Source organism: Mya arenaria, chromosome 12, assembly GCF_026914265.1.
Source record: "Mya arenaria isolate MELC-2E11 chromosome 12, ASM2691426v1".
Lineage (NCBI taxonomy): Eukaryota > Metazoa > Mollusca > Bivalvia > Myida > Myidae > Mya > Mya arenaria.
In genome coordinates this window covers 47855387-47879118 of record NC_069133.1, presented here as the reverse complement: position 1 = coordinate 47879118, position 23732 = coordinate 47855387, and the positions used below count along the sequence as shown (strand labels likewise).

Sequence of the window (23732 nt, the reverse complement as noted above, 5' to 3'; positions counted from 1 at the left end):
GTCTTTATTCGCTAATGTATCGAGTCTTGAGTTTGAAATTCAAGATTCAAAACAGCAAATCATGATTTTATTGTACAGTTGTTACAAGAAGAGTGATAATGGTAAAACTGGCAATAGATGTTGCAAAGTAGAATGTTTAACAGTTATTTACACAATTTATGTCAACAATAATTACATTGAAGATAATTTATGACTTCAAAGTATGTGCTTGTCTGGAGTCTAAGACTCAAATGTAAGACTTGAGTAAACATGCAGACTCTGGCCACAAGGGAATATAGACCCTGTCAAAGACATATTTTATTAATTAACAGGTCAATTAAAAAAAAATGAAAAATTGTGAAACATTTTTTTTTTTCAATAATGAAAATACTGTTGTTGTTTTTTTTCAGGTTCAAAATAGCCAAATATTCCCTGAATCTTAAAGATATTAAACCCAAAGACGCGGGTAGTTATGCCTGCAAAGTTTGGAACCAGTTTGGCTTCCTTTGGGGAAACTTTACTCTCAAAGTTTTAAACAATACTGGTGAGTCGGGGTAATATTGTACATTTATAAATGAGTGTTTTAACACCTCTTAGAATTTGTAAAACAACACCCTGGTATCAAGATAAAATTGCAAAAAACATCAACACTGAAGGAAGAAAAATTCATAGTGACAATATTCAAATGAATTGTATTTAAAAACCAAATCCTTTTTGTTGCTAAGTGATGAATTTCTAGCAAACTTGCATTTGTTGATTAGATGATGGGTTTTTTATAATGACAAATGTAAATAAATAGAAATGATACCAAAAATTTTTTTTATGTTTTTTTTCAGAAAGTCCAACGCCTCCTGACTATTACATTGAAGTCCCTGAAGATATCTTTGAAGATCTGAAAAGTAAGTTTCATTAATTCTAGGATTTGACACTTTATTCTTTGTAGAACAAGAACTATGTTCAAGGCATGGGTAGTCTTCAAGCATACACTCTGTATAAGGTGTAAACAAATAAAAATGTTTCCACTTAGCCGATCTGCCTTATTTTCTCTGCCCGACCCTTCACTTATTTCATTCGTTATTTCCTAAAATATGTGCATTTTTTGAGAGAACATGTTAAAATTTGACCATTTTTTTTTTTTTCAAGATTTTCTACAATAGTGATAAACCAATCTGATGTCAGTAAGGTATATACCGTTCTCGAAAAAAAGAACAATGAAAAATGAAAAAATATGCCTACCTTCCTCATTTTTTTTGAGATGTTAGTTGAAACTAAGAACTTTTTTTTGGCTATGTTTACTAAGTTTGTGATCAAGCCTTTCCATTATGAATTGCCGTTAAAATTCTTTTTTTTTAATTTTAAAGTGTATTAAAAGGTTAAAAAATGGAGTAAACTCCTTTAATGTCATTTTAATGTCTCTCATACCCTTAAATTTCTGATCGCCTAAATGAGTAATTGTCCAATGTTGACAAAATAACTTGCTGTGATATTCCCAGAGATGTCAGATGAAAAAAGCAGGCTCTCAACAGTCCATGGTGCATGTTAAAATATCACCCTGGCTCCAGTGTTTATAAAATTATAATTGATGCCTGTGTTAAGATTACAAAACACTTCTTGATTGAGACAATTGGGTCACGCCAACAAAATTTATTGAATTAAACCGACTGACAGGCATGTTTTTGTTTGGAGATTATATTTTATTTCATATTTTATAATGTCCTGATTTTTTTTGCAGTGCTTTGTAAAGAAAATAATTAAGTTTTGTCATGTCCATTTAGCTAACCTCGAACAGCATTATTTGCCAATTTAATAAAAAAAAAAACAGTCAAACTTTTACCATAATTATGTATGAGCTCTATATATGAATGTGAGACAATACACTTACATTTAAGTTCTATATTTTATTATTTGTTTTCATAGGTAAACCAGCATTTTCAAGAAAGAAGGATTATTCCGACTATGTAAGCGGATCTGCAACAAAATCCGTGACGCTGGACTGCGACGCAATAGGGTATCCTGATGCGAACATCACATGGTACCGAACAACAAAACTGAGTAACGGAATTCCGGAACCAAATGTGCCATATAAACCCAATATGCGCCAAACTGGGCTCCAGCCAATCAATTACAGCAATTCCAAGGTTGGTAGTATATAAGAAAGAAAACTTTTTGGGCCTAGCTATTCAATGACAAAACCTCAAGAGTATTGTTATGTCATGGCCTAGGTGTTGTCATCAGAGTCATTTTGCATAAACTTTAATGCTGGCCATAACTCAAAACTTGTTTTAAGGTTTTCAAATGAAACTTGGTACATACGTTGTCAGAAACAATACACACCTGTATTTTTGCGCCCATAGTACTGGCTTAAATAATTAAAGAGTTATATCTCAAGTGATGTCTGAAAAACGTCAGGGTTGGGGTGTTTACTCTGTGATGATATACGTTGTGCGCCATTTATAAATTGAATCATTTGAGTTTTGCTTTAAAATGCCAGCAATGGAATTAATCAGATGAATTCAAAATAAATTGATTTAGCATGGAATAGATTTATTATTTAATCAAATAATTAAATCCAGTTTTGATCTTTTTATGAGCCTAATGTTTATTTATGAGTCTGATATTCTGTTAAATGAAAACAATAGGATAAGTGTCTCAGATCTATATCAGCAATGTCATGAATTTAAATTAGATCATGTTCAAATGAATTTAAATAAGCTGTAAGTGAATGATGGACGAGTGTCTTTGAACGCAAAAGATCAGAAAAGGTTTTTACTGTCTAACAAGCATTGTCTTGAAACGTTTATTATGCTAATTGTCAGTTTATGCTTTTTTCTTGAACTCTATCCGTCTTTTCCCCGAAATTATTACCACAGTGTGTAAATATACAGTTACTGAAGCTGCCTTTGATTTCAACTTTGTCTGTTTTGAATTTTGCTTAATTTGTGACGGATGGCAGAGACTTAGGAACATTACGGGTTTTCGGTACAGCTGAAATATTTGTTAGAAAGCAATAAGCAACTAGCGCCAAAGTTTTTTCAACATATGTTATGTATTGCCACTTGGCCGAACTTATTAATGCCTTTCGGATGGAATATAATTCCGCCTCCTAAAAACTATTCCTGCCAGCTTTCGTTAATCCTTCAACTAGGTGAATTAGTGTAAAATTTCATATATTCAAAGATTTGCACATGCATTTTAGAAATACTAAACTGACTTGCTATGACACAAAACTAGTCCGTTGTTTTTGTTTCAGTGCAAAGATAGTTAGGTGCAAATTCCTTTTTTTGAATGGTGCGCAATTTTTTGCGCACTTATTTTGAGTAACAATGATTTCTTTCAAAAAGTATCAGAAAGAATATCATTTTAGGAGGTTTATGAGGTTTATTTTTGAAAATATTATTTCATAACACAAACTTTGAGGTATCTAAGAGAGAGATGTGGGCAGCTTATGGGTGAACCAACATGTATATCATCACACATGCTCATGAAAAATCACTTTGATTAAGTCGGAACACTGTTTGAATGGGGAGAAAGTCTGCTAAGTTGTCTTAATGAGGCGTTCACAAGTTCGCTGGCAATTGTTAGGCCAGGCTCCTTAATTGCAGACCCAGGCTTGGAGTTCTTTCTGGTTGCCATCAAAAAATAATATTTACTCACTTTCTGTTTGTAAAAATGAGAAAGCCACTTGCCCCTGCCGTTTTCATTTTGAAAACCCCGCTGGGTGGCGTAGGGTAATTTAGGAGGCAAAATTAATCCATTTAAATTTTGGCGCAAAAAGCCTTTTTGCCCCGTGAGAGTGCCAAGGTCACTGTTGGCCAAAAGGTCAGTGACCACGGTAATAAAAAAACGTATTGGCTGAATCAAGAAAGGAAATCAAATCTTGAACATGTTTTTACACTTATTTGAAATCAAACAATCAAACATAATGCCTGTTGAAATGAAAAAAAGGAATCATGTTTATAGAACCCTTACATAATGAACTACAAACTGTCAAAATTCACTACCTTTACTGTTATGCAAAAAAATTCTCATACATTTTCATATTTTCATTCTCATCTATTTTCATACTTTCATTCTCATATATTTTCATACTTTCGTTCTCATATATTTTTAAACTTTCATTCTCATACATTTTCATACTTTCATGCATTAATTTGCCCATATATTTTCAGTACAAAAAGGAAGGCTGGAAGTTAACAATTGAAGACCTTGCGCTGGAAGACAAGGGGAACTACACTTGCATTGTAGCTAACGAACTTGGCTCAATCAACTGGAACTTTACTGTGGAGGTCCTTCGTAAGTGTTTCATGACGTCTTTAACCCTAGTGGTATACTGTTTCCACCTCTCATCTGTGAGGTATCTGGTCCAATCCCTTGCTGTGACTCTTATGGCATAGGGTCTCCAAAAAATGGCTATGCATAACGCATTTGAAAAATGGCCACTCGTAATGGATTTGAAAAATGATCTCTTATAATGAATTTGAAAAATGGCCACTCATAATGGATTTGAAAAAGTGGATTTGAAAAATGGCCTTTTGTAGTGAATTAGAAGAATTCTCTCTTGTAATGAATTTGCTCGCAACATCTTGTATGTAGGAGTGCTTCTGATGTTAATACATACATGGCGGATTTCAGCACATTAGTTTCAACAAAACAAAAAAAAGATCAAACCCTTGTTTAATTCAGATTTGTTTGCCTTTGTTCTACTTTGCATTAGCTAATATCAAACTGGATATGATTTCATGTATAAAAAGAGTAAAAACCACACCTGTGATAGATAAAAGATAATGTTTATTTTTGATGACAGAGGAGACTTTTAAGGACATTTGGTAATGAAATATTTGTCTTATCAACTAAATCTGGTAATGATGTAATGACGGAAATGTCTCAGTGTTTTTTTTCCAACCCTTTTGTGTGCTGAAATTAGACCCCATTCCCCTACTGAAAAAAAGATATATTTTTCCCCTGTCTAGGTAAAAAAAAATCCATTTTTCAAATCTCCTCTTTGGAGGAGCATTGACCTCTTAACATTTAGCAATAAAGTGCCATTCATGAATATGTCCATAGGTTTTTTGAATAAATGGTTTGAAAACAAGTTGCTATAAGTACTATTCCACTCTTTGCCAAAACGATGCTAATTTTCCCCTATCAAAGCTGCCACCATTCCCTCAAGACTGGAAAAAATACTGTGTCAGTAGCAATAACTGAGATTGTGCCTAGAAATCTCATATTATTTGGCAACATGTGTAATATACAATCCATTTGCAATTGGAATTATACTATCATTGACAAGAGTCTATATTTTTTGGCAATAGCGTTCCATCCATTAACATTTCTTATAACAATATTATGAATTGACAATGTTTGAGCTTGATATTCCTTATTAATAAGACTATTGATGGATGAGATGTAGTTCTCCGATAGTGGTGTATTTCTCCTGGCAAGATATCGCAACTTATCAGTGTTTTATTGTAGACAATTATCTCTGATCATCCTAGGCATTGGCACTTACAGTCGGAGTAGAGAAAACTGAAATCCCGTAATTTGCAGAGATACTTGCGAAATTGTAGACTGTTGTCGAAGTGGAATTTAAGAGAGCTTCAAGCTAAAGTCGAAATGAAAAGCTTTTAGTTTGGTATTTTCTGTGTAGTGAAAAATGCTTCTTTTTTATGTCTGAAATGCTTCTTGATTAGTTCTTGATGAATATGCCTGAAAACGTTTTTAATAAAGTGGGAAGGTATTGAAATTGTGCATCAGAATAGAAACCTCAGAGAAAACTATACTTAAGATAAACGTATATGATTGAAATAAATAGATATTTCTTAAACTGAACAAGACACTTTTTGGTTTAATTAATCAAGAGGAGTTAATATATCTTTTTAAAATACACTTTTTTCTTCTTTTTTTATCATGAATAGTTAATTTATCTTTTTATTACAGTTTTTTGCATTACATAATATTAAAGTCGGACACCCATTTTAGTATTGATTTTACATAAGATATTATGTGATGACATGTGGGTCCCTTTTATTCAGAGCGTCTTCCAATCGCCCCGATTGTGGCTGCGTTGGAGAACCAGACTGCTGTGGTCGGTGAGGACGTCATGTGGACGTGTCAAATCGTGCTGAGCGACTCGCAACCAATGTTGCAATGGTTACAACATTACCAAGTCAACAACTCGTGGACGAATGAAAAAGGCCAGCCACATGTCAAGTTGTTGCAGGTGAGCTGATGTTTTGAAACTTCTTTTTCTTTCTTTTTTAAACAAAATGATCATATAGACGAACTTCTGTATCTGGTTGAAATATTAAAATTTCTAAATTACAAAATAAGCTGATATATTTTGAAAATGTGAATTTTTAAAAAAAATTACTATAATTTTTTTTTTTTTTAAATTTTAGTGAAAATAATTTGTTGATCAACAACCATATTGGTACCATAACTGTGTAACTTGATTGTTATTTATAAACTCATGATGACTTTTATTCTCCTGGAACTAATCACAGGGCAAAACGGTATTGTATTTAAAGAGTGTCGAGAATGATCCCAGCCTGATATCTGTGTTTGAATGCAAGTCTTGACCACTGATTGGTAGATAAAAATAGAATCTAGTCATCTGACTATGATCACATGGTTTGCCATGTGACCATTGCATGGATTGCCTAACTCCAGTCATGTGATCTGCCGGAATTGTGAACATTTTGTGAGTTTGTGTTAGTGTGTTTTATTTTTCTCAGTGACTTTTATGTTTCTGTCTGATTTTATATGATTTCTTAAGTTGTTTTATTTCCCCCCTCTGTTGGCTGCTTGTGTATGAAGAACTCACTGTTCAGAGCGCCGAACATCTCATTGTGTTAGTAGTGTTGTATTGTGGAAAAAATGTTTAAACTCTTGATGATAGTGTCATCCCTGATATCTTAAATATATTAAGTGCAGAAAGTTTAATATGAAGTTATACAACTTCAAATTAGATATTTGTTTTTGAACCTCTCGGTAAAATTTAATATTCTGGTTTTATTTTCTCATTAAACACTCGCACTTGTCATGATTTCCATTTTGATGATCGTCGCAAAAATGTCAAAGGAAAAAAATCTACAGACGAAAAAGATAATTTTTGATGCATGATTTTAATGTTGTGGTCATTGTTATTAAAACCAACATTTGTTTTTCTAAGAAAGAGGTTGGCAAGCCAGTGATTGATGTCAGGAAATATAATGCCTTGTTTTAAAATTGCATGATTGTTAAGATAAGAAAGAGAGGCTGTTACCTAGAGATTATTTTATGATTTTGATCTAACAGAGTACTAATATCAAGCATTTGATTAATTGATATTAATTGATGCATGGATTCTGTAGGAAGACTAATTTGTTCTAAAAAACTGTGTAGGAGTATATACGGCATTTTACATTATTAGTATATATTAAAATTATCAGTTACTTGAAATAAGAAGAGTTGATGGGTCTTTGTCATCAAAGCATTAAGAGACAGGTGAATAATGCAGTGCGTAAATGATATTCTGAACAGTTTAGAAAGAAAGTTTGGTTTGGCTCCTGTGCATCCCGTAAAATATAACTATGGCAACGGATTTTGTTGGTCTTAGTTACTGGTCATGTTCTGATAATTATTAGGTTTCTTTATATAATACACGCTATTTGCATGCATATACAATATGTATCTCCTAATTTCAGCAATCTGGGTTTGAGAAGACTGTAGATGACCCACAACTCCTTGAGCTAAAAAATGTCTCTGTGAATGACGCGGGCTGGTACACATGTCTTGCAGCTAACTCCGTCGGAATGAACTACCGCAGTGCTTACCTCACTGTTCTTACTGGTAAGTTTGTTTTTAGCTCCACTGGCCGAAGGCCATGGAGCTTATGTCGTCACAGATTGTCCGTCGTGAGTGAGTGCGTGCGTGCGTAAACTTTTACTTTAAACGACATCTCCTCTGAAACTGATAAGCGGATTTTGACAAAACTTCACAGGAATGTTCCTTTGGTGGTCCTTTACCAAAATTGCTCAAATGGTTCCGGTCCATTGCACAATATGGCCGCCAGAGCTAAAAATAGCAAAATCTTTAAACGACATCTCCTCTGAAACGGTTCGGCAGATTTTGATGAAACTTGACAGTAATGTTCCTTGGGTGGTCCTTTATTAAAATTGCTCAAATGGTTCTGGTCCATTGCACAATATGGCCGCCACAGCTAAAAATAGCAAAATCTTTAAACGACATCTCCTCTGAAACGGATAGGCAGATTTTGATGAAACTTGACAGAATTGTTCCTTGGGTGGTCCTTAACCAAAATTGCTCAAATGGTTCCGGTCCGCTGCACAACATGGCTGCCAGGGCAAAAAAATAGAAAAACCTTTAAAGAACATCTTCTCAGAAACCGATGATCAGATTTTGATGAAACTTAACAGAAATGTTCCTTGGATGGTCCTTTATCAAATTTGCTTCAATGGTTTCGGTCCACTGCACAAGATGGCCCCCAGAGGTAAAAATTGAAAAACCTTTAAACGACTTCTCCTCAGAAACCGATGATCGTATTGCAATGAAACTTGACAGAAATGTTACTTGGGTAGTCCTTAACCAAAATAGCCCAAACAGTTCTGGTCTGCTGCACAACATGGGCACCAGAGCTAAGAATAGAAAAAAAAAACGTTAAACTACATCTTCTCAGAAACCGATTATCCGATTTTGATGAAACTTTACATAAATGTTCATCGGGATGCCCTTTAACCAAAATTGCCCAAATGGTTCCGGTCCGCTGCACAACATGGCTGCGAGAGTTAAAAATAGAAAAACCTTTAAGGACTTCTCGTCCGCAGTCTTCACGAAAAACATTTTAACCCACTAGCCAGTTGGACTAGCATAATGGCATATTTTACTAGTCCGAGTAATCTACAATCTAGTAGTCCGACTATTTTGCCACATTATAAAACTGTATGCTTGAGGTAAATACCTATTTCAATTGAGCAGCTTGCAGTTTGAGTAAACATTTCTTTATTATGATGCTCATGCAGTGATAGGGAGTGACATCCTTCTGTTGGGAATAGTGCTCCTTGTTTTTCAGAACCTATGGGTACTATGTAAAAACAAAAGGCATCTTGCTTGAATAGACTGTAATAATATCAACATGGTTAGAAAAGAAATGCCATGCTTTAATAGCTTTGATTACATTTTACTACTGAATTACCTCCCTTTAATAGAAAAAAAAATAATGTCTTAATTTTTCACGTATAGCATCTTTAAATAATTTTTAAACAATAATAATTTATGAGTAAACATATAAGCATAAAGTTCTCACAAAAAGATCAATTTAAAAACCTTACATTTATACATAGGAAAGTATATATAGACTGAACATTAATTTTCGTTTAAGTGACATTCTGAAAGTTTATGAAACAGCTATTTTTAGTAACTTAAATGGCCGAAAAGTGTAAGTGAAATACCAAGTCGATTCTATCTCGTCAGTTCTTGTTCAGGTTAGATATTTGCTTCATAATCTATTCAGATTAAATGTTAACCGATGATCAGATTTTGATGAAACTTGACAGAAATGTTCCTTGGGTGGTCATTAACCAAAATTTGTTAAATGGTTCCAGTCCACTGCACACCATGGCTGCCAGAGCTAAAAAATAAAAAAAACTTTATACGACTTGTCGTCGAAACCGATGACCTTTTTTCGATAAAACTTGACAGAAATGTTTGTTTGGTGCTCCTTTACTCAAATTGCCCAAATCATTTCGGTCCACTGCACAACATGGCAGCCAGAGCTATTAAAGTAAAAATTTTTTTTAAATAACTTCTCCTCAAAAATTGATGATTGTATTTCTATGAAACTTGACGAAAATGTTCGTTAGGTGGTCTTTGCTTGAACCTTTTGGCCAGTGGAGCACAGGCACTGATGTGCCTCTTGTTTGGTATTCCATCAGATTATATAATTGTACTTTAGGAATTGAAGCATTATCCATGATAAGCCCCAATTTGCTGAACACGTCTGGGAGTAGCTGTGATGCCAAACAGTGGACTCTCTGAGCACCTGTTTGGTTAAATGTAAATGAACTATATTGAAACAATAAATTGAAATACTGTTGTCAATATATATCAAAATAACAGTCAAAACTCGCTATATTGAACTTTGTTATCTCGATGTTTTGGTCATGTTGAACTTTCTCGGTTTTTTTCCTGGTTTAGTTATACACTTTTTGTATTTCGGCTTGTATCAAAATTTTGTTATCTTGTAGTATTTCTCAAGGTCCAAACAACTTTGACATGGCGAGTTTTGATTGTGTTAGATGGTGCATTAGGAGTTTAGCTAAGTATAGATAACAAACTTCCCTTATTTTTCACACAGTCGAGGAAGCCGAGAGACTGAATGCAATGAACACCACAGTAAGTCAGGCCATAGTTGGCTCCCCTGGGGACAAGATGCCCGGGAAAACCATCCTCTTCATCGGCCTGAGTGCCGGGGCATTGCTGATGTTGATCGTCGTCATAACAGTCATGGTCTGCAAGTTCCGACGCAAGCCAAAGTACCGCTACGCTGATGTGAAGCGAGTAATTGTGATGAGATCGGTACGGATTATACATTATATTATATAGTGATGTTCCGATGATCGATTATAATCGAAAATCGATTGGTTGGGCCTGAAATCGGCGACATCGATAGTATTTAGTTATAATCAATTATCGAAAAAAAAAGAGAAAAAAAGTAAGTGTTCAGATGTTATCTTTAACAAAATGGCTGATGAAAGCCACAATGAGCAAGAAAATGAACTATTTGTTATACAACAACACTTAATAACTTCAATCATAGACATAAGGTATATGCATATAGTGATTAAGAGTTTAATACTGTACATGAATAAAACTACAGCTCAGGTACTATCTAGTATTTTAAAAACCGATTGTACTATCGATAATTGGTTACTTGAGTGGAACCGATCGATAGTAAAATTGGAACCGATTCCCAACACTATTATTTTATCTTCCCTCCGTACGGATTATACATTATATTATATCTTCTCTCCGTACATCGGTATGGATTATACATTATATTATATCTTCCCTCCGTACATCGGTACAGATTATACATTATATTATATCTTCCCTCCGTACATCGGTATGGATTATACATTATATTATATCTTCTCTCCGTACATCGGTATGGATTATACATTATATTATATCTTTCCTCTGTACATCGGTACGGATTATACATTATATTATATCTTCTCTCCGTACATCGGTACGGATTATACATTATATTATATCTTCTCTCCGTACATCGGTACGGATTATACATTATATTATATCTTTCCTCTGTACATCGGTACGGATTATACATTATATTATATCTTCCCTCCGTACATCGGTACGGATTATACATTATATTATATCTTCTCTCCGTACATCGGTACGGATTATACATTATATTATATCTTCTCTCCGTACATCGGTACGGATTATACATTATATTATATCTTCCCTCCGTACATCGGTACGGATTATACATTATATTATATCTTCCCTCCGTACATCGGTACGGATTATACATTATATTATATCTTCCCTCCATCGGTACGGATTATACATTATATTATATCTTCCCTCCGTACATCGGTACGGATTATACATTATATTATATCTTCCCTCCGTACATCGGTACGGATTATACATTATATTATATCTTCTCTCCGTATGGAGTATACATACATTATATTATATCTTCCCTCCGTACATCGGTACGGAGTATACATTATATTATATCTTCCCTCCGTACATCGGTACGGAGTATACATTATATCTACTCTCCTTGAAAATCCTTTGAAAATGTTTAGTACATGTTTGTTTTATCTCACTTTTTTATGAGAAATTGTGCATCTTGTTTGGCTTATGAACATACTTATCTTTAATCAAGACATCTTTTTTCCTGTAGAAGTTTTGTGCTGTACAAAACATTAGGCATGGTTAGAATACAACCTACATTTACAGCCATTGCAATCATTAAGTACAAGGCTTAATCATTAAGAATTTCAACTTTCATTGGTGTTTAAAGGTTTGCCCACTGCCACTTATCTGTGTCAGATTTTGCATTGACAATGTGAAGGCAAAGGTTGTATTCTACTTCAGTTAGATGACCTGAGTGTTATCTTAATGATTAATGTTTTATTTCATGTCCTCGGACTATTACAAAGGTATATGGCAATAGATAGCAAAAACTGACATGCTTTCATATTAATAATAATTATGTCGGGGTTAACAAATAGGACCACCATACTATTAATATTAAAAAAAAAAATAAAAAAAATATTTATCTTTTATAGAATGACCTGTACTATCCTGACGAGGGAATACCAGGAGCGGAACCAATCCAATTTCCCGAAGTGCGAATCGAGGGAACGGGACGTAGGAGACGATTTTCCTCCGACTTGACAATGGCTTCAGAGTATGAACTCCCACTAGACAGCAAATGGGAATTCCCGAGAGATCGGCTAACACTGGGGAAAGAACTTGGCTCAGGAGCTTTTGGGGTCGTGCGGGAAGGGTCTGCGATTGGGATGAGTAACCGCCAGGGATCTACAACAGTTGCTGTTAAGATGTTAAAATGTGAGTTGAAGCTTATTTTATATTATTTGTGTCATACGAAAGGGTATAATTTGTTTTATTTCAAATTTATTAGTGTGTTATGATTAGCATACTGAAATAATAAAATGTCAGTAACCTTAAGTTTATTTATTTGTTCATGCTTATTCAAATAAATATTCAATGACAACACTAACAGGTATAATATGATGAATATATTTAAATTGACTTTTCAGTAAAAAAGGGGGCTTTTTAAGATGGTACACTTACTTATCCTTTTGTTATGCTCAAAAGTTAACTTAAAATGGTTTTAAAACTGACTCTTGTACAAAAGATTTGCAACACAATGTCAATAAACTGTTAGTCATGTAATCATAACAATATGTTCTTGTAAAGGAACTTTTAAATGAAAACCAAAACATTTCGATATGCTCTGTACATAAATCATTTTTTGCCCACAGTGGATGCCACAGATCGTGAGATGACTGATTTGATGGTGGAGATGGAGATGATGAAGATTGTTCGTGGACACAAGAACATCATCTCCCTCCTCGGCTGCTGTACTCAGAATGGTAAGGGTTTAGAGACTATCAAAGAGTTTTGTATTCAGAATGATTATGGTTAAGAGATTTACTGAGCATTTTAGTTAAACAAGTTCAATATGATTCTTTTGTTAGATGGCATGATTTGTTTTAATTATAATCTTTTTGTGAACATTTAATTATAATCTTTTTGTGAACATTTTTGATTTTTATTAATCTGTGCTTAGTAATGATACATCAGCAATTAAGATAATTACTGTTAGAATTACGATTTTGCCATGTTTCTAGAAAAAAACATGAACTTGACTTTGAATTTCCAGGTCCCCTTTATGTCATTACGGAATTTGCGCCACATGGAAACCTGCGTGATTACCTACGATCCCGACGACCCTTTACCTCCGACTACATGAAGCCTTCCGTATTAATGGATTACGAAAAACCGCTTATTCAGGAGAAACCGCTAACAGAAAAGGACTTGATATCATATGCCTATCAAATTGCGAGGGGCATGGAATATTTAGCTTCAAGAATGGTAATTGTTGTTTAGCAAAGAAATTGATTAATTTAATGTTTGTATTGATGAAAAAGTTCAGCCATTTGATATTGTTTTACTTGGTATGATAATTTTGATTGTATATTGTTTTTTTGAGTAACATATTTAAAAAAAATGAACGATGAAGATTTTATGGCACTCAGCTGCAGAAGTTGCTGTATTGTTTAGTCCAAACTGTTAAAGGTTTATATACTCGACCATCAATGATTTAAAATTCTCATTCCATCTTAATATCCTTAGTGAAAGAATCTTTTCCATTTTCATGTTCAGTGCATTCACCGTGATTTGGCAGCCAGAAATATTTTGGTGTCGGAAGATCTGGTATTGAAAATTGCTGATTTTGGTTTGACGCGGAACCTTTCCGAAGTGGACTATTACAGAAAATGTGGGGATGTAAGTACTCTGTTTGAGATCATTTATTGATGATCATACCCTATTAATAGAAAGGATTACTAAAGAGTTTGACTATTAAAGCAAGAGTACTGTAACAGAATCAAACAGAAAATGGTCATATGAATAAATGAAATTTCAGTTTTTGAAGTTCCAGTTTTTGGCATCACATCTTTTATTCACAAAAAAGGGAAGGGTAAACTACCCAGTTCCATGGACCATAATAATACTTCTCTCTATTTTTAATCACTGGTATCTAATGAAGTCCTATTTCATCATTATTTATTTAATTAGATTTTTTTTAATAAGACCTATTTTTGCTCGTTACAGTGTTCATTTGTTTAACCCTTGCAAACTTGCTCATTTCGCTTAATTTTAAGAAAAATAAGATGTCATTGGAAGGTTAACTTTGGAAAAACAACGATAATTCAATTATTTAAATCATCGATGTCGCAGCATGTTAATCAGAAGAAGAATCATGGTCATATGAATAACATTACATGAAATCATGTGATTATGATTCAACGTACATGTACATGTACTTGTCTTAAAATATGTCACCGTGAAATGAATGTGATCAATATAATATCAAAGGCAAGGGGTTTTTTTATCCAACAATTTAAAAAAAAATCAGCATTATATACAGCTGTTACATGCAATAGAACATTGTTAGAACACCATAAGCCAGAATTATGAATATATGTTTTAATTAAAAAAAGTCTCACATTCTGTTGTGAACAGATTTAAAAAAAACCTGTAATATGTACTGTATAATCTTAAGAATATGTATGGGACACTTTTAAAGTGCATCTATATTCTTCATTGAAGCTTTAAGATTAAATATCTCAAAGAAACCAAAACATATTCTTTCTGAAATGTTATAGAGATAATTCATGTACGGTACATCTTTTATCTCAAGATGATTAAAGTGGTTAATGCCATTGTTGGAAGTAAAAAAAACTTCATTTTCTTAATTCTTTTAGGGTCGTCTACCAGTAAAATGGATGGCACCAGAGGCGTTATTTGACCGTCGGTATACAACTAAGAGCGACGTCTGGGCGTATGGTGTTCTTCTTTGGGAGATCTTCACCCTCGGAGGTAACCCGTATCCATCAGTCCCTGTTGAGGACTTGTTCGAACTTCTACGAAACGGGCACCGGATGGATCGACCCCCGTACGCGAGTCATGAGGTGTACCAGATCATGTTGAACTGTTGGCAGCAGCTGCCAGCATTGAGACCGACCTTCACTGACCTCGTACAGGAGATGGACCGGATTCTAACCAGCAAGGCCGGGAACGGAGAGGTAATATGATTGTTTAAGGCTTGTGATTAAATTTTATTTTTTATGCTGACAGTCTTTTCGGATATCTGAAAAACAATTTATTTGGTTATCTGATTAAGTGAATCCATACCTATTCCATACTTGTTTTCATTTTTTAAATATTTGGTTTCTGTGTGAAAGCAGTCAAGTTGAAACAATAAATAGATCACACGTTATTGTGTTGTAATTCTTGTCTGTTGCTTTTACACTTACTGAATAAGTTTGTATAACATCACATGATTGACATACACATGTTTTGTGTCAACTTTATTTTCAAAAGCAGAGCTGTGTGTCTTGTCTTTATTTTAGTCCGGTGCAACTGTGCAAAAAACAACAACATTTATAACAATTTTAACTTGACACTGATTTTCAGGAGTACCTTGACTTGGAACCCTTCGAGACGGTGTTGATGTCGTCATCCGATAGCCAGTATTCCTCCATGTCTCATAGTACGGCGAACAGCGAGTCCGACATCTCCTCAACCATTGTGTAGTCATGGCAACTGGCTTGTGGTTGCCAGCCACTGAGCTTTTTCTCTTTGTGACCATGCAGTTACTCCCAGTAGTCATATAAATCTTGCACTTTGGTCAGTTGTCATAAAAGAGAAATGGTAATCGTCATGGAAACCAACTTGACATTGGTTTAAAAGACCATACAGTTACTACCAGTAGTCATAAGAAGCCCTCACTATGGTTAGTTTTGGAAAACAAATCTAAATACTGATGTACATTTCTTGTCAGTGCGAGGATGGATCAAACTGCTATCTCTGTGATGATGAACAAATGCGTGGCAACTATGCTGAATGTGGTCGTTGTGGTTGTGTAAGGGTTGCTAAGAAATAAATGTTTCTGAACTTAAAACCAGTGCCATAGCAACCATTTATAGCTGTTAATCTGTTTCCATGGCAACAACTTGGCTGTGTAAAAGAACTAGTGCCATGACTCGTTAGTCTTGTGTGCATAAATGAATATGGCCAAAATTCTCGACTTTCCTAGCACGTAGCTTTAAATCCAGGCACTAGTGATCTTTCACTTCAGTGTCGCATAAGTGGTATTTAAACTGACTCCAATGAGCCGGTTAGACTTATGTATTTGATTTTGTGTCAAATATTGTATGTTAAATAGTATAAGTTCATGTTAAAACTGAGTTTTTCAGACGTAAAAAAAATATTGGTGCTGTTATTGTGTGTAATGAACTGAGGTAACATTTAGTGTACAAGTGGAAGGCATTGAGTACTTCATTGTTTTGTTCCGAACAATGCTAGATGCATCAGATTGGAGTTCAGAAGATTACCTTACAACGGTTTTGAAAGTTTTAAAAGTAATAGAAGATACTTCAAGCAATTAGTGACAATGTGACAGTAAGTTGTGAAGGTTTTGTGATAGTTTGAACATATGAACATGATTCTTGCGAACGTTTTTTCTATAACGTCGAAGGTGAACACTTATTGGTGATACTTGTAGATGGTTTAACTTTAATGTCGGAGTTGAACACTTATTAGTGAAGCGTGTAGAGGTGTAGATGTTTGAACCTTACTGTCTTGAGTTGGTAAATAGGTTTGGATCAGGTATGGAAAAGTGCTGTATTTATCCACAGAAAATAATTGACTCCTTGTCAGTGGTTGCAATTTCGATGTTTGTTGGTCTGCAACAAGAAGTGTAGTAAGCGACATTATGGTGTGGGAAGTATTGGTTGTTTTTGCAGATGATGAACGGCGTCATAGACATATAAACAGTGGATTAGAAATTCCCTTCTGCGCTACGTAGATCATTTTGAACACTCATGACAATGGGAGATCTCATCCGCGATAATAATTTTAGGGGCAGTTTAGCTGATACATGTTAAGCATGGGTTAAGGATCGTTAGTTTACTAATTCATCAATATTGACCGTGACTATACATAGACTAATGAGATTCAACAAATACAAACAAATTAATTTCTAATTACATGGAATCTTCGATCTTTGGCTTAATTTCCCCCACGCTTTCTGAAAGCATATTAACAATATGGGGCAAACTATTTCTTCTTATGGTTTCATCAGTATGGCCAACTTCCAATCCATGGTTAATATGTCCGTGACCGTTTTGATTATTGCATAAGGGATAAGACTTGTATTAGATGTATTACTGTAGAAACAACAAAAAATACTAAGTAACAAAAACATTTTCTTATATGAATTTTGATAGGTTTTAACCGAGCTAAAACCTAGCTTGTTTCTCATTTTCTGTCTTGCTTAAAATATTTACAACAAATGTGTTCAAATTGAAAGAGGCTGCCATTTAGATATTTTTCATGACTATTTTTAGCTTCCTCGTAACATACTCAGTCGTTCGTTTACAAGTGTTTAGATCTTGGGAGAGAGATAGACGTCCTTTTTATGAAATTCTGTATTTAATGCTGTAATGTGTTCAGTTCAGGAAATGGCATCTTGTTTATAATTTATGATAATGCTGTTTATTGTATTTTCTGTAATACTATGTCAGTTTTAAATCCATCTTAAAATCATTTTTTGCCATATCTGTATATTTTGCACATAATCTAAATGTTAGAAATCCAGTGTCTTACTTAAAATGTAGCTTGTATTTATTTCAGCCATGCATTTACATTGTTCATAACATATTTCTAAGATCTGGACTGTAGTTCATTAATTATCAACACCTGGTATTCATGACTCGTGTTTCAATATTTTATTTCAATGCATGGTAAACACCTATTAAACACTGAACTAAACGAAAAAGCATTGTATGCAACTTAGTGCTTTGTTAATACCTTTCATGATGTTTCATTGTTCATATTGTTTCAAATTTCTTTTTTGTAGTTCATTTTGTCTCGTTGACATTGGTAGTTGATTTACCATTAATACCAAAGGCATTGAATGTTACAAATGTTAACAAACTTCTTTTTTATCATTTTACAAGTTTACGTGGAGGAGGATACCTTCTGATGTTTAAATTGTTATTATTCATTGTTGTTACAATTTTGTGTTGAACGCACAATGAGGCAAATACATGCATTGTTTACCTTGTAAAATATGAACGAGGTCGGCTCGAACTCCCTGGGATCAGGGAAAGTACCTTGTGCTAAATTGGAAAATTTGAGCCAAGCGGGAATGCTTTAAAATGGTCCTTTACATCTTCTTCTAGCCATTGAAGAATAGGAGTTTGAGCTAACACATTTGGCTGTAGTAAGAGTAACTTGTTCCTTGTATGTTAAAATAAATAGTATCTTTTTTAAAAGCTTTTTTCTTGTTTTTAAAAAAAATCGTAACCAGAATCAAGTGTTCTTAACATATGTTAAGCTTAATACAAAAGTCATGTTTTTAAGTATCTTTTTTATGCGTATTGCTTAGTTTTTAAATGGTAACCATGGAAACAATGGCATAACTTCTTTTATTTTAGTTATTTTAATTTCATTTTTAAATGTTTTATTTTGTACATAAATTGAGAGAAACGCGAGGATTACAATAAAATATCAACACAAATTTCATATTAAATGTCTTTGTTGTTCTTAAAAGTGCTTGTTTTTGCTTTCAAATTTTCTTACTTGAAGAAAATGAACAATTCCAAGTCAAGAATGTGCCTCCGAATACATGGACAAGTGGGCATGAAATTTCCATTAATCAATCATTTTATTCTGATAAGAGAGCATTTTTGTTGCCTTCAGGGGAAATTTTTTGATCTAACCAACATGCTTACTGTATCAAATTGTTCAATTAAAAAAATACAGTGCCTGATTTTTTATTAAATCATTTATAATTTAAGTGTATGAGTAAAAAAAAAAATCCACAAGCTCACTAAAATGAATCTCCTCATATTTGAATTTCATCATCAAGTAGACTTTGTGTCATGGAAATGTTACATTTTTATCTAAGTCAAAATTAGTTTATATACTGTAGTTTTTTTTCTTGTAAATAAAATTTATTGGACACTTGTGTAAATTTTAGTTCTGTAAAAAATAAATAGTACGTAGAATGCGTGGCTGCAAATAAGAAATGTAAAAGCAAATAATATTTGTGTAGATAGATTGTGTGAACAAATATGTACATTTATATTATGTACTTAATTTAATTGTAACAAATTATTTAAAAAAAAAAATACGAAAAAATAACCAACAAAACAAATAACCAAACTCAAAGTAACCTGTTTAAATTTAACCTTTCTCTTTTGCAGTCATGTTTTAGTAGTAACTACCACAATTTTACACCAGCCTGTGTTCATACATTGTATAGGTTATAATTTTGTTTTGTTCCTTTTAAAAGTATGATGATTTTTTATTTGCTATATACGAGTACAACTATGATTAGCAATGCATTTTAGAGGCATATTGTTATAGTGGAATTTGACCTGAATTTAAGAGCATACTGTAGTAGTTGTACCTGACCTGAGACATTTTCTTTAATGGTTGTACCTGACCTGAGACATTTTCTTTAATGGTTGTACCTGACCTGAGACATTTTCTTTAATGGTTGTACCTGACCTGAGACATTTTCTTTAATGGTTATACCTGACCAGACATTTTAGAGGCATACCGTAATCTGATCAGACTGCTTTGATATCTTTGTGAACAAAACTATTATTTTAAGTTAGTGCCAAGTACAGTATAGAACAATATGGATGTGTAAATGTGTTGTTTTTAAATATGAAAGGTCTTGTTTGGTAGAATAATGTAAAATCTGAATTCTTTAATCATATAAAATAGAAAAATCTGAAATAAGGAAAAAATCTTCCAATAATTCATAATACTTATATTTTAGTGTTCTTAAAAATCTAGGTGAAATGTTTTGGAAGATATCTGATCATGTTGCACCCACTTTGGTGCAGTTCTTGTTATTAACATTTTCTTTATTTGCTGTTTTGTTTTTGTATACTTTCTGTTTCCCCCTTGTTCTTGTAATCCTAATCCTAGTTTTTATATGGCAATGTTTCCATGTGTCAAACCCTACAAACCACGCTAAGATCTCTTTAGTTGTTAGAATACTAACTAATCATGACAAACCGCAGTGTTCAAAAACCTTCACAGGGACTTACAGTTCAAATCTTTACCTTAGATTAGCTTATGCATTGAATATTTTTACATAAGACCAGAGAAAACTCATGTGAACATTCTCATCCCCAACAGCCTCTGTCCCAAACATACTACCCGATATAAGCAGACTACCCAATACCGATTTTTTTTAATAATGTGGCCTTGACAGTCTTCCAACACAAATGTTATGCTACGAAGTCATGCCAGATTGAAAATTTGTCCCATGTAAAAAAATATGTTGTTTAGATGCCAAGTGTAAGCTATAATATTTTGAGATCAAAACCAAATTTTCAGACTTTTATTGAATTTGATTATACTACATGTTCAAAACCTTGAAGTCAAGGAAGTTTTTATCTTCAGTAATGTTTTACTAGACTTTGTAACATATATAGGGGATGACATCTCCAAGTATGGTACAACTTTATAGTGGAAGACCTCGTACGACTTGGTGTGAAAGTGGTCAAAAAATGCTAAAATGTAAAGTACCTATTTCTAAATATCAAATATATCCCCCTTTTTAATCCGGATGAGTATCTAAACATGATTTTTCTCTTGTCTTAATGTTTATCTCATTGTAATTCTTCATTTTCAGTCACAAGGAAGGAATCTCTGACTATCTCCAGTTACACTGAGGATTTCAGTGTTGTTTTTATTATTTACTTGTTAACCTTTTTTGGAGCTTTATAATCATGTCATGTTTCATTGGATGTTCTGTTATGTAATTTGTAAATTTTGTGAAACAAAAATAAAATAGTTATTAATGAATGACTTCTTGAGTATTATTACATCCCATGGTCACTATTTGTTCAATGTGCCTGGTGCTGAAGGGTTTTTGTTAAACAGCAAACCTGGATGTACATGTCACGTTGTGTCACTATTTGACAATAGGGGAACCTAATTTCGTTAAATGCAAACATTTAGTTGGAAATATGTTTCAAGGCAAACAAAATGGTGGATTTAGAATGAAAAGCACCGATTCAGGTTCCAACTTTTGCCTGGTCAACTTTTTCTTTTCATTTTGATAAATGTAATGTGTACATTGTACAACTTCAGAATTATTTGTAGGATAACACAAGTAAAGTGTTAAATGCGAAAACAGTGAGTCTACAATTGCAAGATTAAATAGGAGGTTGCAAACAACTTCTCAACTCAACTGCAACTTTTTACTTTACCTGTTGGAGTTATTATCAAAAAGGAAGATGTTGATGCTTTGCTTGAAGACAGTACGCACAAGCATATATGTTATGAAATAGGAGAATAAACAAGATTGTTGGCATTTAAGAACAATTTAACATGTGTTTAAGAAAATGTTGAATTCTCATCCAAGACTCTTAAGTCTACCATAAACTGAATTAACCATACTTTAGAATAGCAGCAAATAATTGCAACTAGTTATTGAACGACGTGGGCTTTCAAGAACATGTTTACATCCTAGTAGTAAAATTGGTGAGTTCTCTCCATAGTGTCACTTGACCATGAAGCAAAAAGTCATAGCTTGTTTACACCAAGATCACAAGACTAAGAACTATATAAACATTTTGCTACATCACTTCATTGTGCTAGCCTGACTCTTAAGACAGAGCATAAAACAAGATCTCTGGTACAACTCAATAAAAAATACATCAGATTACTATTAGAATAATGGTCATTGGTTGTGTTACTTCTTTGAAAGCTCCACAAAGATTACTTGGTAGTAAAAGAAAGTCTGGTAGTAATTGCCAATGCCTTTAAAAGATCATCAGTGTATATGTACATGTATGTGTGGTCAGACCATGTGGAAATGCTTGAAGGCGAATGATTCATTAGAAGTGAGATCTTCTCAGTTTCAGAACCCTACCAAAATGTGTAAACTTCCTAGTACACAGTTTTTCTAAGAGTACACCGTTTAGCTGCGAGTACACAGTTTAACTACTATTACACAGTTTTACCTACTAGTACACACAGTTTACCTACTAGTAAAATGTTTACCTGCTGGTACACAGTTTACCTACTACTACACAGTTTACCTACTTGTACACATTTTACCTACTAGTGCACAGTTAACCTACTTGTGCACAGTTAACCTACTAGTGCACAATTAACCTACTAGTGCACAGTTTCCATACTAGTACACAGTTTACCTACTAGTGCACAATTAACCTACTAGTGCACAGTTTCCATACTAGTACACAGTTTACCTACTAGTGCACAGTTTACTTACTAGTGCACAGTTTACCTACTAGTACACAGTTTACCTGCTGGTACACAGTTTACCTACTACTGCACAGTTTACCTACTAGTACACAGTTTACCTACTACTGCACAGTTTACCTACTAGTACACAGTTTACCTACTACTGCACAGTTTACCTACTACTGCACAGTTTACCTACTAGTGCACAGTTTACCTACTAGTACACAGTTTACCTACTACTGCACAGTTTACCTACTAGTACACAGTTTACCTACTAGTGCACAGTTTACCTACTAGTACACAGTTTACCTACTAGTACACAGTTTACCTACTAGTACACAGTTTACCTACTAGTACACAGTTTACCTACTAGTACACAGTTTACCTACTAGTGCACAGTTTACCTACTAGTACACAGTTTACCTACTAGTGCACAGTTTACCTACTAGTACACAGTTTACCTACTACTGCACAGTTTACCTACTAGTACACAGTTTACCTACTAGTGCACAGTTTACCTACTAGTGCACAGTTTACCTACTAGTACACAGTTAACCTACTACTGCACAGTTTACCTACTAGTACACAGTTTACCTACTAGTGCACAGTTTATCTACTAGTACACAGTTTACCTACTACTGCACAGTTTACCTACTACTGCACAGTTTACCTACTAGTGCACAGTTTCCATACTAGTACACAGTTTACCTACTAGTGCACAGTTTACCTACTAGTACACAGTTTACCTACTAGTACACAGTTTACCTACTACTGCACAGTTTACCTACTAGTACACAGTTTACCTACTACTGCACAGTTTCCATACTAGTACACAGTTTACCTACTAGTACACAGTTTACCTACTACTGCACAGTTTACCTACTAGTACACAGTTTACCTACTACTGCACAGTTTACCTACTACTGCACAGTTTACCTACTACTGCACAGTTTACCTACTACTGCACAGTTTACCTACTAGTACACAGTTTACCTACTACTGCACAGTTTACCTACTAGTACACAGTTTACCTACTACTGCACAGTTTACCTACTACTGCACAGTTTACCTACTAGTACACAGTTAACATACTAGTGCACAGTTAACCTACTAGTGTACAGTTAACCTACTACTGCACAGTTTACCTACTAGTACACAGTTTA

The 23732-nt window shown here is 33.9% G+C and overlaps 1 protein-coding gene across 3 annotated transcripts in view; it reads left to right on the top strand.

Moving 5' to 3' along the window:
• The window catches only part of LOC128210376 (fibroblast growth factor receptor 4-like), a 43909-nt gene extending 22747 nt beyond the window's left edge, over window positions 1-21162 (top strand). For all 3 annotated transcript variants that reach the window (XM_052914692.1, XM_052914690.1, XM_052914693.1), the window contains exons 4-16: window positions 390-523; window positions 816-878; window positions 1897-2117; window positions 4149-4272; window positions 6012-6199; window positions 7665-7809; window positions 10334-10554; window positions 12306-12588; window positions 13026-13136; window positions 13427-13638; window positions 13930-14052; window positions 15033-15353; window positions 15745-21162. In XM_052914692.1, coding sequence (XP_052770652.1) covers window positions 390-523; window positions 816-878; window positions 1897-2117; window positions 4149-4272; window positions 6012-6199; window positions 7665-7809; window positions 10334-10554; window positions 12306-12588; window positions 13026-13136; window positions 13427-13638; window positions 13930-14052; window positions 15033-15353; window positions 15745-15864 — 2266 coding nt within the window. In that variant the 3' untranslated portion in view covers window positions 15865-21162. The remainder of the gene's footprint in view (window positions 1-389; window positions 524-815; window positions 879-1896; window positions 2118-4148; window positions 4273-6011; window positions 6200-7664; window positions 7810-10333; window positions 10555-12305; window positions 12589-13025; window positions 13137-13426; window positions 13639-13929; window positions 14053-15032; window positions 15354-15744) is intronic.
• Window positions 21163-23732: the final 2570 nt, after the last annotated feature.